General features: G+C 38.5%; 1 protein-coding gene across 1 annotated transcript in view; it reads right to left on the bottom strand.

Moving 5' to 3' along the window:
* The window catches only part of Ctf4 (Chromosome transmission fidelity 4), a 454,523-nt gene that overhangs the window by 392,283 nt on the left and 45,030 nt on the right, over positions 1 to 17,210 (bottom strand). Inside the window, exon 3 of the mRNA XM_090376337.1 lies at positions 15,047 to 15,198. Coding sequence (XP_090232463.1) covers positions 15,047 to 15,198 — 152 coding nt within the window. The remainder of the gene's footprint in view (positions 1 to 15,046; positions 15,199 to 17,210) is intronic.

Genomic DNA, 17,210 nt, shown 5'->3' with positions numbered 1-17,210 from the left:
GCCACCAAGGGTATTACTTGAAGGAGTTCTTCCATATGTATCACAGACAAAATACCTTGGTATAATATTGGATGACAAACTAAGTTTTTTGCAGCATGTGACAAAGTTAAGTGAAAAAATAAGAAATTTCACTGCCTCCATTGTGAGAATTTCAAGATCAGAATTGCATTTGAATAAATGTATGTACTTTGAAATTATACTATAAGACTATCTTTTTACTGATAGTTGTTTATGCTGCAGGAGTTTGGTTTACAACAGCTATAAGGACAAAAATAAAGATTAAATTAATTTCGCTACAACAATATGTTATTAGCAATATCTTATGTGCCAAGGGCTGCTTCTAACAATGCAATTCAAGTTCTTCCGTTGGAGTTGTTTGTTCTGTTTTGGGGTATGATATACAAATTAAAAAAGGGAGTACAGCCACTCCCCAGCTTACGCAATACTCGACTTAGGGAAATTTGACTTTACGTAAGTGCTTGCCGGCCGGTGCAAACTTAAAAAAAAAAATCGAGGAAACATATTTTACAACTTGTAGGAAAAAATGGAGATATCGTAAAAATATAATGTGAACCCAATAATACATTTTTTTTTTTTTTTTTTTTGGTAGTTCATTTCAAGACCTCGAAATTTTCGTCATATAACTAAGCTATTTATCTCTCTAAAAGGTCATTTTTATAATGGAAATTGCACTACACTTTCATCGTTATCATATGTCACGTTATAAGAATCAATTTTAAACACCTTCGTGATATTTTTCTAAAGCACATTTCTGGAGGTCACCACCATAAAACAAAAACAATTTGCACTTTCCGGTTTATTGGACGTTTCTGTTAGTGCAATCTATTATAAATTGGTAGTAAACGGAATCTTATTGCATTTGCGATAATACTGATAATTGGAATTCTGTGGGTTTTTACGTTACGGTATTATGGTGAAATGATTTTCCCCTTCACTGAAATTTTCTATCATATAAAAAACAAATTTTCTGAATCCTCTCTTCATTCCTAATTACAATGGTGAAGGAAAAGGGACCAACAGAAAGTGCAAGTGTTGGCAGTGCTAGGAAATGAAACAAAATTGATCTAGAAATAAAGATGGTTAATTAAGAATTACGAAGCAGGACAAAGTTTGTCATCTATTGCAGGGAAATTAGGTCTCGTTGCTTCAATAGTGAATACTATTTTAAGGGACAGTGAGCATATAAAAGAACATGTTAAAGGATCAAATGTACAGTAAACCCCCGCTATTCGCGGGGGTTACGTTCCTGAGAAATGTCGCGAATGCCGAAAACGCGAATACTGAGTTATGGCTCCCATAGTAATAAAGGGGTTCCGTTCCAAAGCATGAAATAGATAAGAAAAACTAGTCTAAAATTTTGTCTATGTATGTATTATATGTACCTTTATAATATGACTACGCACATAGACAGTACATAGTGAAATGCAAGCATGTGGCATCGAAATGAAAATAAGAAACAATTTAATATAAATGTAATGTTTATTAGAAATTTCAAACAAATCTTTCAAACCAGCGCCCTTGCTAGCAAAAAAAACTTATCCCGCCAGTGCTATCACCAGTTTCGCTAAAGTGTTGATAAAGGAGTTTTGCCTTTTCATGAATGATGAGTGAACTTCAACGGGATTTTATTTTGAGTTCGGTCTTCTATCCACAGATTTAAAGCGTTTTCCATTTTTTCTAATTTAACGTCACGAGTTACAGACCAAATTTTTGAAGCAATTATCGCGTTTTCACGGACACTACGGCGGATTTTTCTTCCGATTTCTTGATTGATCGTACCGTTGACTCATTGATTTTATAATGTTTTGCCACTGAGGAGACACTTTCACCATTAGAAATTTTGTTTAATAACTCAATTTTATTCGCTAATGTCATCTTTGATATTTTCACATTTCCCTTGTTATTTGTAGCCATATTTTTGTACTGGTTAGAAAGAACTTGTCCACAATAAAGTCACTTTCGTCCGTTAACATTCTCGAAAAAGTCTGTTTTACACTGCAAAACGGTAGTTTTATCACTTTTGTAAGCATATCAATTTATAAGCATATAAATTAAAAACGAACGACGAAAACTTCCATTACAAGCACATAAACACATACTGAACAAGGATTAGTGAAACACATCCACGCTCGCGATTTTGTCACCCCTCTCTCCCCACCCACTGAGCGCTGTTTTGACAGGGCAAGATAATTTTAGCCAGGCCCATGTTTTTTATGGCGGTAATATTCACGGCGCTTTAAAATTCACATTTTTTTAGGTTTCATTTTATATTAAATCAGCGATCGCGAATACGCGAAACCGCGAATACAGATACCGCGAATAGCGGGGGTTTACTGTATTTCACTCCGGGGCCAGTCCGTCCCAACAGTGATCACAAAACAGCATTCAGGTGGTATATCAAAGATGGAAAAGCTATTAATAATATGGATGGAAAATCAGGTTCAGAAGTGGGCTTTTCTGTAAGTGCAATAAACGGGAAAGTGCAAATTGCTTTATGGTAGTGCCCTCCAGAAATGTGCTTTAGAACAATATCACAAAGGCGTTCAAAAACTGATTCTTATAACTGAACATTATGATAACAATGAAAGTGTAGTGCAATTTCCATTATAAAAATTACCTTTTAGAGGGATATATACACTGAGTGATCACTGAATTATAACCACCTACCTAATATTTCGTAGGACCTCCTCTTGCCCTCAGTAGAGAAGCTATCCGACATAGCACTGATTCGACAAGATGTCGGAAGCATTCGGAAGGTGCAGCCAAGCTGTGTGTAATACGGTCAGCAATGCAAATATAGAGGTTGGCATTGGCATTAGCATTAGTAAAGGCATTTCATGCAAGAAAGCAAGCTTATGCAGCATCAGCCCAAAAAAAAATAATAAATAAATAAAAGATAACCACTTCCGCTTCACCCCGCTGTTCGTTCGAAATACCTGTCCAGCTGAGCCTTAAACTTATTTAGGCTATCAACTTCCACGACAAGGGATGGAAGTCTATTCCACCAACCAACCACCCGCTGGCTAAAGGCAAATTTCCTCACGTCTATCCTACATCTGTCTTTTCTCAATTTGAATTTTTGCCCTCTCAGGTGATTATTCTGAGCGAGAGAAAGAATCCCATCAGCATTGAGCATGCTCAAACCATTCAACGCTTCATACACCTCTATCAGATCACCTCGCTGGTGCCTAGTCTCCAGACACTGTAATTTGCAAAACTTAAGCCTTTCTTCATAAGAGTACCCCTTTGTTCCATTCACTAATCTTGTTGCCCTTCTCTGTACTTGTTCCAGCAGCTCTACATCCTTCTTGAAATGAGGCCTCCAGACCTGTATACAGTACTCTAGGTGTGGCCTGACCATTGCCTTATACAAGGGAATAATCACCTCCTTATCCCTGCTAGAAAAATTCCTATATATCATTGACAATACACCATGAGCTACTCTTGCAGCCCGTCTGCACTGCTCAGAAAACTTCATATCTGCCTGCACAACCACCCCCAGGTCCCTTTCATTCTCTACCACTGTCAGTGTAGTACCACAGAGTTGATACGTTACTCTGGGGTTGCTGTTTCCCATATGTAGTACTTTACATTTGTCAACGTTAAACTTCATTTGCCACCTCTCAGCCCATCTGCTCAACCTTTCCAGATCCTGTTGCAGTAGCATAGTGTCAGTAGTGTCCTTGACAACGCTGCCAACCTTCGTATCATCTGCAAACTTGGACATTAAGCTTGATATACCATCATCAATATCATTTATAAATACAGAAAACAATAATGGACCCAATACTGAACCCTGAGGGACTCCACTAATAACATTAGTCCACGATGAGCAGTGTCCATTGATTACCACTCTCTGTCTTCTCCCCCCTCAACCATCTCTTTATCCATAGCAGCAATTTGCCTCCAATGCCACACTGCTCCAATTTGTGCAGCAGTTTTCCATGTGCAACAGTATCAAAAGCCTTTCTAAGATCCAAGTATATAATATCAAAGTTATTCCCTGCATCCAGTTCTTTTGTGACTGCATCATAGTATCCAATCATATTGGTCAGGCAAGCCTTCCCCTTAAAAAAACCATGCTGTGTCTGAGCTATAACTGAAGTCTTGTCTAGATGATCCTGCAGTGCTTCTTTAACCAGTGCCTCCATTAATTTTCCAGGAACAGAAGTTAAACTAACAGGTCTATAATTACTTGTGTCGCCCTTTGATCCTCCTTTGTGAATTGGGGTCACATTTGCACATCTCCAGTCCATGGGTACTTCCCCTGAGTCCAAGGAAGCTCTCATAATTATGGCTAAGGGTTTGCTTACTTCCTTTGCTGCCTCCTTTAATATAACTGGATAGATCCCATCCACCCCAGGTTCCTTTCTTGTATTTATCTTCAACAATTTCTCCTCCACTTTACTCTCAGTTATTACAAGATTCTCTAGCTTACTGCCAGAGTTGAATACATCTCTGGTATTCCCCTCGCTGAATAACTCCTCATGTGTGAATGTCGATGCAAAATATTCATTCAGTTTGTTAGCTACCTGAGCAGGATCATCAACAGTTGACCCATCGATATCAAGTGGACCAATCTGATTCATCCCCTTCCTTCTAGAATTTACATAAATAAAGAACTCTTTGCTGTTTTTCTTTGCATCCCTTATAGAATTATATTCAATAAAATTTCAATTTCAGTACAAAATTAAAACCCTAAACTTATATCTCAACTAAGTTATAATGCTATATTTATGTTTCAGTATCGAGTGTTATCTACAAAATCCCTTTATATAACTTCCGTATCAAGTTAAGTATTAATTATTTATTAATGCTATATATATGTTTCAGTATCGAGTGTTATCTACGAAATCCCTTTATATAACTTCCGTATCAAGTTAAGTATTAATTATTTATTTTTACTAATTATTTATGTTACGTAACCCAAGTGGTTATATGTATAATGAAAAGTACAATTTAATTGACAATGAAGTTCAACAAGATTAATTGACAATGAAGTTCAACAAGATTAATTATCTGATTAATTTACAATATTATGTACTATACTATACTATATTAAGCTTATGCTATCTATTATCACGTAACAATGGCTGCAATTACGAACGGTAAACACGTGGATTTGATACCCTTTCCGATACTAAGTAATACCTACAAAATCTCTATCTAAGTTACTTTAATCTAAGTATCGTAAATAAGAATATAAAACTACTCTAGAAAATAAGTTAATATGCCAATTTAAGCTAATAAAACAGAAAATAAATCAGAAAAAACTTCTCTGTTCCAGGAGCGGCAAAAATGTATGTTCGCACAGGCTACTCTAGTCCTCAACTCTCCCAAAATGATTGGTATATTCAGATGCCTGATATACCTTTCTATAGTGTCTCACAAGTGCTCTATGAGATTGATTTGGGGGAGTTCGGAGGCCAATCGATATGCTGGAAGTCAGAACTGTGTTCCTCAAACCATTCCTACAACAAATGCCCCATGGCTCGGCGCACTCTTGGAAGACACCATTGCCATTCGGGGAAAAAGTGTAACATAGCAAGTACACAGTCAGCACATTGTAAAAAGTATACACAGTCAGCAACAGTTGATGATAGCGGAGACCACTGATAGATACATTGTAACACATGCACCAGGGGTCCAAGTTCCTGCTAGTGAAACATGCCCGACACTATACAACCACCTCCGCGGCCTGCACTTTTGATACCATGCATGATGGTATCAAGCATGGTATCAAGCATGATGGCGTCAGCAACGAGGATCAAGAGCCTCGTTGCTGACGCCAAATCTGTACACAACCATCCACAGTGTGCAGTAAATAATGACTCAACCGACCAGCACACCTTCCAGTCTTCTAATGTCCAACTTACATGCTCTTTACACCAGGCAAGTCTTTTACACCGATGAACCTTGGTTAGGAGAGGATGCCGTAGGGGTCGTCTGCTGGTATAGCCCATATGTGCGAGCATGCGATACATGGTCATGTCAGATATTGTTTCGGGTTGGCCCGTGCTATATTGGGTAGTCAACTCTTCAACAGTGCTGCGTCTGTTTGCCTGTACAAGTCGTTGGACCCAGCGCTCACCTCTAACATCAACCTTTTGCTGACCTTTGAAGTTTTGCCATCAGGTCGTTGTTTGACCGTTTCGACACCAGTCCTGGTACACTACTAACTACGGCGGCTCTCAAACACCCCACCAGTTCAGTCATTTGGGAAATCGTGGCACCAGCTTGTCGAGCACCTACAATCTGTCCTTTGTCAAAGCCGAATAAATCCTTCCTTTTACCCATCACTCAGAATTTTACTACCTACTGAACCACTGACACCTTATCTATGCTACACAAGTTGACTAACTCCCCACTCTCATACCTCATGTGGTCAATGGGTTGCATTCAGTTTTCATAGTATAATTCATAATTCAGTGATCACTCAGTGTATAGCTTAGTTATATAGCGAAAATTTCAATATCCAAGGTCTTGGAACGAATTACCAAAAAAAAAAAAAGTGTTATTGGATTCACATTACGATATTTTTCACAATACCTCCATTTATTCCAACGGATGCAAAATAAGTTTCGACAATTTTTTAAGTTTGCACCAACTGGCAAAAACTTACGTAAAGTCGAATTTCCATAAGTCAAGTATTCCGTAAGCCGAGGAGTGCCTGTATGTGAATGCAGGACCGTTCACTTCAAAAACCTTCAAGAAATTTTTCATGAGCCCCGGTTTGATGTGGAGTGGTGGAATCAAAACTTTATTTGGATCTACCAGAGGTTCAAATGCTACGTTCTTCGTTCCAAGTGTTATGATTTTCGTTGAGGCCAACTCCTCTTCTCGTAGTGAATATCCTTGGCACGACTATCCCACTTGCAGAGAAAGCAACAATACTTAGTGTAACCTTTTTGTAGTCCTAATAAAATGGCAATTACCTTTAAATATAAGTATCTGCCACTGATACTTCTGATAGCGTATACCTAAGAGGTTGTTCTCCATCCTCTTTTCTTTTTTGTGGGCAGCATATGCAAGAGGTATTGAATATTGTTTCAGGTTGTTTCAGGTTGTTTGGCATATTTCCATTATGTAATAACACAGCCTTAAAGCTAACCTTAGAAGCATCTATAAATAGTAGCCATTCTTTGAGAATGTGCCTCATATTCATTACTGCCATAAGCCATCAACATCCTTACAAACAGTGAGTTTATCTTCTGTTTGATAGAATTTATGTTTATCATCTTTATTTCAATTACAAAAATGTTGTCACTTTCACAGAATGATCTAGAAGATTCCACTGTGGTAATAACCTTGAGGCCAAAAGCTCCGTCTTTTCCTTCAGCAGTTCGAGATCCCTGATGAGGTCATTAAGCTCGCTTATGTAATCTTATGTGGTTCAGAAGGATAAAGGTTTGGACAAAATGGTGGATTGGTGAATCCCTTGATGTAGACAGCTGCTGTACTTTTTTGTGTATATGAATTGATGCTCATCAGTGTCTTCAGCTTCATCAGAGTGTTCAGAAAAATGGTCAAGTGGTTCGGGAATAGGTAATACTTCATCATGAGGCATGGGACGAATTGAAAGTGGTATATTAGGGTATGTCACTGTCCACTTTTTCTTCATGTCATCCCTTTTCTAATAGGAACCACCATACTTCTGTATAGTGGCTCCCAGTCTGTGACGTGATTTGTTGGGTCTCTCCAGATCACTGCGAAGGGCATAAAACATCACTTTCGATTCACCCACACGTTGAGTTTTGATCAACAGGTAGTGCAGCATATGTGTGAAGCCCAGTTCTTGTCCTAGTCACACACTTTACACTCAAAGTGCAAGAAGCCTGAGGCTTATGCTGCAAAAGCCAAAAAAATTCCCAAGTTACCCTGAGAGAGAGAGAGAGAGAGAGAGAGAGAGAGAGAGAGAGAGAGAGAGAGAGAGAGAGAGAAGTAGAAAGGAATCACCAAGAAAGAGAAGAATGACAATATCCAGCTCAGGACCCTGGGTGTGCCAAGCCCATACTCACCAGATGTGAACCTCTGGGGTAAAAGTTCCTACAATGGATAAAACAATGGCTGAGTGAGAGAAGACAGAGAGTGGTAATCAGTGGACACTGCCCTTTGTGGACTTATGTTATTAGTGGGATTCCCCAGGGTTCGATGTTGGGCCCATTCTTGTTTTCTGTATTTATCAATGATATTGATGAAGGTATATCAGGGTTAATGTCTAAGTTTGCAGACGATACAAAGGTTGGCAGGGTTGTTAAAGACAGTAATGATAGTACACTACTGCAACAACATCTAGAAAAGTTGAGCAGATGGGCTGAGAGATGGCAACTGAAGTTTAACATTAACAAATGTTAAGTACTGCATATGGGTAGCAGTAACCCCAGAGTAACATAACAACTGTGTGGTACTACACTCAGGGTAGTAGAGAATGAAAAGGAACTGGGGTAATTGTGCAGTCAGATATAAAGTTTTCTGAGCAGTGCAGGCAGGCTGCAAGGGTAACTCATCGTGTCTTGTCAATGATATACAGGAATTTTGCTAGCAGGGATAAGGAGGTGATTGTCCCCTTGTATAAGGCAATGGTCAGGCCAAACCTTGAGTACTGCATACAGTTCTGGAGGCCTCATTTTAGGAAGGATATAGAGCTGTTGGAATGAGTACAGAGAAGGGCAATGAGATTGGCGAGTGGAACAAAGGGTTGCTGTTATCAAGAAAGACTTAAGTTCTGCAAATCACAGTGGCTGGAGACTAGGCACTTGCAAGGTGATCTAATTGAGGTGTATAAAGCCTTGAATGGTTTAAGCAAGTTCAGTACTGATGGGATTCTTCCTCTTGCTCAGATTATTCACCTGAGGGGACAAAGTCAAATTGAGGAAAGACAATTGTAGAATAGATGTGCGGAAATTTGCCTTAGCCACCAGGTGGTTGATAGTTGGAACGAACTTCCATCTGTTGTAGTGGAAGTCAAAAACTTAAACAAGTTCAAGGCAGAACTATACAAGCATTTGGAGTGAATGGATAGATGAAATGGGTGGGTTTTTTTTTTTTTTTTTGTTTTGGCTGATGATACATAAGCTTGCTTTCTTGCATCATATGCCTCTACTAATGCTAAGTAGGCCTTTTTTTATGGCTCAAGTTAAGGGACACGTTCTTGAAGTTAATGTGACTTCTCCACATACGTAAACAGAAGTAATCCGGACTATTCACAATTACTGAGCATATTAATCTTACACAACACAAATACTGCGCAAAAAGTAGTAATTTCACAGAGAACAACTGTTAACTGAGAATGAATCACCCAGTCCCTAGCTGTATTAGAGGATTACTGCAACAGAGTTGAAGAAACATTTGATATGAGAACAACTTATCACATGATGAAGAGCAAGGCAACAGTTGCCAATCACTTGATAAGAATGTGGTGGTACTTAAACTGCGGTGTTGTCATGCGTTTTGCCGAGAGTCGTAGTTGATAATGCAGAGTAACTCGCTAACATGAGACCCCAACTGTCACTCGAAAACAAGAGCAAATCAACAAATTTTAATGTGATTTTCGTGTTCAGCAGCATGAAATTAGTCAATATTCGGTAGTTTCGTTTTGTAACATTTTACGTGTCAACCAATGTTATCAACAGTAAATGTCAGCCAGTTTTTTTGAAGGAATTCCAAATGCTTTCAGGTTATTCAGCAGATGACATTCAATGCTGTAGCCTGTAAAGTCGCCTTCCAATGCTGAGAGTAAACTGCTTTCAATTTGACAAATTTTTTTATTACAAAAGGTCACCATAATGGGATAATAGTTATATATAATGGGCTAAGGAGGCAATTATTCCATCATATAAGGTAATGAACGGTTAGATCACATCTTGAGAACAGCATAGATGTCTCGAATCCTTGTTTCAGGAAGGATGAGAATCTGTTGGAACAGGAAAAAAAATCAGGAAGAGAAACAATGGTACTTTTAACAAGAATTTTTACAGTTCTACAAATTGCAGCATCATTAAAATGGGAACTAAGAGCTGACTGAGCTGTTTAAGGCTTTAAACGTATTAGTAGTAGTAGTGGCATGTGATGCAAGAAAGCAAATGTATGAGCTTATGCAGCATCAGCCAAAAAAAAAAAAAAAAAAAATCACACCATTCCCTCCAAATGCCTGTCCAGTTCCTCCTTAAATTTATTCAACCTATCAACTTCCACAACGACAGATGGAAGTTTGTTCCAGCAATTAACCACCCGCTGGCTAAAGGCAAATTTCCGCACATCTATTCTTCATCTGTCCTTTCTTAATTTGAATTTATGCCCCCTTAGGTTCGTAATCTGAACAAGTGGAAGCATCCCATCAGAATTCAGTGGGCTCAACCCATTCAAGGCCTTATATACCTCAATCAGATCACCGCACGGGTGCCTAGTCTCCAGCCACTGCAATTTGCAGAACTTAAGCCTCTCTTGGTAAGAGGATCCCTTCATTCCCCTCACCAATCTTGTTGCCCTTCTCTGTACACGCTCAAGTAATTCTACATCCTTCCTAAAATGAGGCCTCCAGACCTGTACGCAGTACTCAAGGCGTGGCCTGACCATTGCCTTATACAGCGGGATATTCACCTCCTTTTCCCTGCTAGCAAAATTCCTATATATCATTGACAAAACCCCATGACCTGCCCTGGCAGCCTGTCTGCATTGTTCAGAAAACTTCATATCTGCCTGCACAATTACTCCCAGGTCTTTTTCATTTTCTACCACCTTAAGTGTAGTACCACACAGTTGGTACATTTCTCTGGGGTTACTTCTACCCATATGTAGTACTTTGCATTTGTGAAGGTTAAACTTCAGTTGCCACTTCTTAGCCCATATGCCCAAATTATCTAGATCCTGTTGCAGTAGCACACTGCCATTACTGTCATTAACAACCCTGCCAACCTTTGTATCATCTGCAAATTTCGACATTAAGCCTGATATACCTTCATCAATATCATTGATAAATATACAAAACAACAGTGGACCGAACACCGAACCCTGTGGGACTCCACTAATAACATTAGTCCAAGAAGAGCAGCACCCATTGATTACCACCATCTGTCTTCTAGCACTTAACCATCCTTTAATCCATTATAGCAACTTACCCTTAATACCATTCTGCTCCAATTTGTACAATAGTCTTCCATGAGCAACAGTGTCAAAAGTTTTCCTCAAATCCAAATATATGATATCAAAATTATTTTTCGCATCCAGTTCCTTTGTAACCACATCATAATATCTTATCAAATTTGTCAGACAAGACTTTCCCTTAACAAACCCATGCTGTGTCTGAATTATTGCTGCTGTCTTGTCTAGATGATCCTGCAATGCATCTTTAACCAGTGACTCCATTATTTTACCCAGAACAGAAGTTAAACTAACTGGTCTGTAATTACTCGTGTCACCCTTCGATCACCCTTCGTGAATTGGGGATACATTTGCACATCTCCAGTCCATCTCCCCTAAGTCCAAGGATGCTCTCATAATTATGGCTAAGGGTTTGCTTAGTTGCTTTGCCGCCTCCTTTAACATAACTGGATAGATCCCATCCACCCCAGGTGCTTTTCTTACGTTTAACTTCAACAATTTCTCTTCCACTTTGTTCTCAGTTATTACAAAATCATTAAGTATCTTGCTACAATTTGATAACCTTCTGCCATTTTCAAACCTTAATAATTCCTCATGTGTGAATGTAGATACAAAATACTGATTCAGTTTGTTTGCTATCTGAGCAGGATCATCAACAGTCGAACCATCGATGTCAAGTGGACCAATCAAATTCGTCCCATTCCTTTTAGAGTTTATATAAGTAAAGAAATCCTTGCTTTTTTCTTAGCATCTTTTGCCAAGGATTTCTCGTAATCTGCCTTCGCCTGCCGAACCTCCTTCGTGACCTGATTACAGATTAACTTATATCTGCCATAGGCTTCTGAGTCGCTTGATAATTTATATGGATCCCATGCATTTTCTTCTCTGTTACGAGTCTCATTAGTTCATTTCACAACCATTTAGGCCTAAACCTTGAACAATATTTCTTAATAGGTATAAAACTTTTAGTAGCTTCCACAATTAATTCCTTGAATGCTTCCCACTTAGAATTTACTGTTGGTAACATCGTCAGTTGATCCCACTGTACAGAATTTAAAAACTGTCGGAGACCACTGTACTTTGCCTTTACAGAAGCAAAAACCCTTTCCTTTACCCCTGATGGTAATTAAATCTTTAAGTAAATCCCACATCAGTACACTGTGATCACTGCCACCTAGTGGTTCTTTTATCTGCAAATTCCTAATACATGAATGATCACTGCTGATAACCAGATCAAGAGTATTACTTTCTCTGGTTGCCTCTCGAACATGCTGCTGCAGAAAACAATCATCCACTAAATCCACAAAAGTCTGACTAGTGTGTGAGTGCCCAACCCACAAGTTCCAGTCAATATCTGGGAAGTTAAAATCCCCCATTATAAGACATTCCAATTTACTAGCTCACTCTATTTCTCTGTACAACTGTTCATTGTACCCATTCAAGTCATTAGGCCTATAACACACTCCTACTCTAATTTTTGCTTTCGCAGTGCTTATGTCACACCAAACTGACTCAACAGTGCACTGTTCATCTATATCAACTGGATGCACTTCTTTTGATTTTATGTTTTTCTCCCTCCCTTCCTATCCTGTCTATCCTTTCTGTACACATTGTACTCCCCAAATTCCAGTTCGGCATTCCTTATATCTGTGTGACACCATGTCTCTGATATCCCAACAATATCCGCCTTTGATGTCTTGACCAACACTTCAAATTCATCAAATTTATTTACTATACTTCTAGCATTGGTATACATGCAAGTATACATGCACCTATTCTTATTCTTAATTACTCTAACACATCCCATATACCCACCTGTTTCACGATGACTGCCATCCGTCCCTGAAACCCCCAACACCCCTCGCTCCAGGTCGCTACTTATTCTAATAGAAGTTGTGCAAGAATCACCTTCACCTCTGCCTACGGCTACTGTTAAACTATTAGTCCTTGTATCCTCCCAAGCTATCAGTTTTCCGACCCACCTAACACTGCCTCGATAGCATCAGCAAACATTCTTGCACCCTTTCTATTTAAGTGTATCCCATCCCTGTAGAAGCAGTCTCTCCTGTTAACAAGTACAGTCCAGGCTGAAAAAAATTCTATCCCTTGAGCCTTGCACAATCTTTCCAGGGCCGAATTGATCGACAAGGCTCTCATCATATACTCCCTCCTATCGTGTCTGGGCAGAATTGCAGACACTTTCAAATTCAACCCTAATTCACGGCTTTTTTTCATCAGTGACCTGTACTTGTTAAGTAATTCTGCCGGTCTCCTACTCTTAATATCATTAGTGCCAACGTGTACAACTATATCACCTTTTGTGCCCCTAAAAGATGATATTTGCTCTACAACGTCATCAACCTTTGCCCCTGGCAGACATACCCTGGTCCTGTACAACCTATCCTTTTTACAAAGGATGTTTCCCTGACAATAGAGTCACCAACAACTACTAGTTCCTTTGGGACCAGCGCAATCTGCCTTGGGGGTTGCCGCTGTGTTGCGTGATGACCAAGTGCAAGCTCTGGAGTTGATGTGGGCAGCTGAGAGCCTGATGGGCCCCTCAATTTAGATCTTTCGAGGGCATCCACCCTGTCCTTCAAACTCTCATATAGGCCCATAACAACACTGAGTTGTCGCCTGATTTCCTTACACTCCTTACATCGCACACACACACACACAAAGACATCCCCAATGGCAATATCATGTTCCGTTCCAGATAGTTCGGCAAACATTTCACAAGTTGCACATTTTTTTAGGCTGTGATGGATTGGAGAATCGCCCCCTCAGTTCTCCCCCGAGTCACAGCACTCCTGCCACTTTGTGCCCATTGCTTTGCTGCTCTAGTTTGGGGCATGATATTTTAAATTAATAGGATCAATAAATTAAATTAAATGTCAATACTACGCTATCTAATAGAAACAGTGAAGCGTATTACTGTTTCTATAATTATACGTTAGATATTGTTGAAGGCATCCTTTCTCAGACAAACACATAAGGAAACATAAACCAAAGAAGGATTGTTGCAGGACAAGATTTGTGGAAATTTGTATGCAGTCAATGGGTAGTTAATTGTTGGAACAGACTTTTGGCATTGTGAAAGTGGGTAGTCCAAATAAATTTAAGGAAGAACAAAAATTATTAGATCGGATGAGGAGGCAATATGGAAATGAGGTTTTTTTTTTTTTTTTGTTCTGATGCTGTGCAAGGTTGCTTTCTTGCATCATTTGCCACTAATAATACTAATAGCTGATTACTGTCATTTATAGCAATTGAAAATATCCATTTTTGCCTCTTCTTTCCCCAATAATGCCTATTGTTTTTGTTCTTCCACATTTGCTTCTTTTTTTTTTTGCTATCAGGAAATATATTTCTGAACAGCATGCCTTCAAAATCAGCACAACTAAAAAAAAATTATCTTCGATTGCAAAATACACAAATAAAAAAACATTTAACATTTGGTAGGAGCTCGTGGAAACAAATTTTAAATTTTTAGCATTTTTTTGATTAATTAACATATTAAATTGTGTTTTTACAAACAGTTTAAATAGTCTTGGTTACATTCATTAGCTTATTTTTAAATTTAGCTAGTGATTTTGTAAGGTATGACTTACTATTCGTACCGCTATTGTATCGGAGTTTTGCCATGTGCAGAGGAATAGTCGGGTGAATTTTCACACATTGCAATCTGAAAAACCCAGAATAACTCAGAGGAACTTTACTCCCATCACCTAACTACATTCCAGATAATGAAGAGAAATTTAAGAATTCCCAAAAGAATTTAATTCCATATATCACCAAACTACTAATAAGCAACAAAATACCTTAAAGATGATTTCAGAAAGCGGATCAAGTGAATGGTCACCAATGAAATGATTATTGTGATTTATAAGGGAAACTATCTGTATAAGAGATATAAAAAACATACCTAGCTCCAGCAATAAGAGTTTTTCCATCACTGCTACAGCATATGTGGTGCACTACAGAAGTAAAACGGGTAATGATGCCTTTTGGTATAACCTCAGGAAATGAATACTCTTGGACAGAATTAGAATCAGAAGCAATATAAATGCAGTTTTTCTATAAATGGAAAAGAGGGGCGAAAAAACATTAAAAAATTTTAATATTATAATAGGCAATTGTAAGGTTAAATTTGGTTAAAGTTTACAAATTATAATTTTTCTTTAATTATATAAATTAAAATATGAATTTGAATTTTTTCTACAAATATAAATTAAAATAAAAAAATAATTCTTAAAATAAAATTACAATAGAATCTGGATAGGAAATTCTCACATAAGAAGTTTTCCCCTATACTACTAGGTTTGGTTTCTTAATACCCAATTTCAAATCTGTATATTGTAATGTATTATTTTAACATGTAAGAAGTTTCCCGGGTAAAAAGCTTTCCTGCATAAAAAGTACACGATAAAGAATACAGTGTATTATTATAATGCATTTAAATATAGAAATTCTTTATTTTTATATTAAAAAATATTAAACAATATAAACATTTCGGTAATCAAACAATTTAGTGCATAACATTTTAGTTCGTAGTAAATCACTGAAGTAGGTGATATCACATCGTTTTTTCACATCTCAATCTCAAATATAATGAAAAGGTGCCGTCTGGGCAGATACCACCGCCCAGACAGCACCTTTTCAAGGCCTGTTGGCCTTGAAACAGTGCCATCTTTACTACCTTACTGTTGCACACCACCTAGCATCTCTCATATTGTCGAGTTATACTTCATAACTGGGTTGTTGTATCACCAGGATACCTACCCACCCACCAATCAGAGGCCAACAAGTCTTGGAACGATGCTGTCTGAGTGGTGGTATCTACCGAGAATAAGTAACAGTCTTCTTCACTGGGGAAGCGTTGCTTATTTGAGGTAGTACAATATCGGGGCAACTAATAGTAAAAACAATATGAGATTGAGATGTAACAAAAACGATGCCATTTCGCCTACAGCCCTAGTCAAAGGTGATCTAGTTTTATTGGGAGACTACTGTGAGGAAAACAGGTAACATTTTTTGTAATAAAGATAGCTGATCTAGTACCAGAGTGTGTTTACAGCCGACCGGGCTAGCCGAGTGGGTAAAGTACCTGCCCGGCAACCCAAAGGTAGCGGATTCGATTCCCGCCTCGGGCTTGGATCAAAGTACTGCAAAAACCTTGGGAGGTGCAATATGGCCACAGAAGCCGATGCGCCAACAACTACCAAATCAAAAAAAAAAAAAAGTGTGTTTACCAGGAGCAACAATTAATGTTGTTACCAACAGACTGTCAAATTTTAAAGGAGGTAGAGAGAGAATTATTATTCATGTGAGGACGAACAATATTAAGCATACACGACCTGACATCTGGTGGAGAAATACAGGACTATGCTGAAAAAATGCCAGGAGTTAGGTCAGAACGTGTATGTGTCTGCAATTCTGCCCAGACACGATAGGAGGTACTATATGCTTAGCCTTGTGGATTAACTCAAGACTTGAATTCCTGTTTGTTGCCACAACAGCAGATGTTGATAAGATGTTCTGAGGGTAGCAATGATTCAAATGAGAGGAAGATAGAGCTTGGGATACAAATCTAAACAACTTCAAGGGATAGTAAACTATAGAAGATTACCTAGTCTCAATTGTGTCTACAGTAATGTCAGAAGTGTTGTCAATAAAATGGCTGAATTTGAACTGCTGTTTAGGACAACTAGTGCTGATATAATAGTGCTAACAAAAAGGTGGTGCCACCCAGAAATTGGTGATGACAAATTCCACTATGTTATGTATAATATATTTAGGAAATATAGGGATAATAAAAGGAGTGGAGGGGTCTTATCAAAAGCAGCCAGAGTTGTTGAGTCTGAAGTTACATCAGCAAGCACAGAATCTGTGCGGTGTGAGTTACTCGGAAACAAAAAACAATGAGTGGGAAAAATCTACAGACCAGAAGATTCTGAAGAATGTGACAAGAGTCTTTACATGCAGATGGAATGGGCAAGCAAGGGTGAATGTCTTATTATGGGTGGCTTTAATCTGCAAAACAATGATTGGAATAAGTGAGAGGGAAACTTAGATGAGCAGAAAACCCA

This window comes from Mastigoproctus giganteus, chromosome 6, assembly GCF_048544385.1.
Source record: "Mastigoproctus giganteus isolate SK-2022 chromosome 6, ASM4854438v1, whole genome shotgun sequence".
Classification (NCBI taxonomy): domain Eukaryota; kingdom Metazoa; phylum Arthropoda; class Arachnida; order Uropygi; family Thelyphonidae; genus Mastigoproctus; species Mastigoproctus giganteus.
Note: the sequence above shows the minus strand (reverse complement) of the source record. Positions and strands in the feature narration are given on the sequence as shown.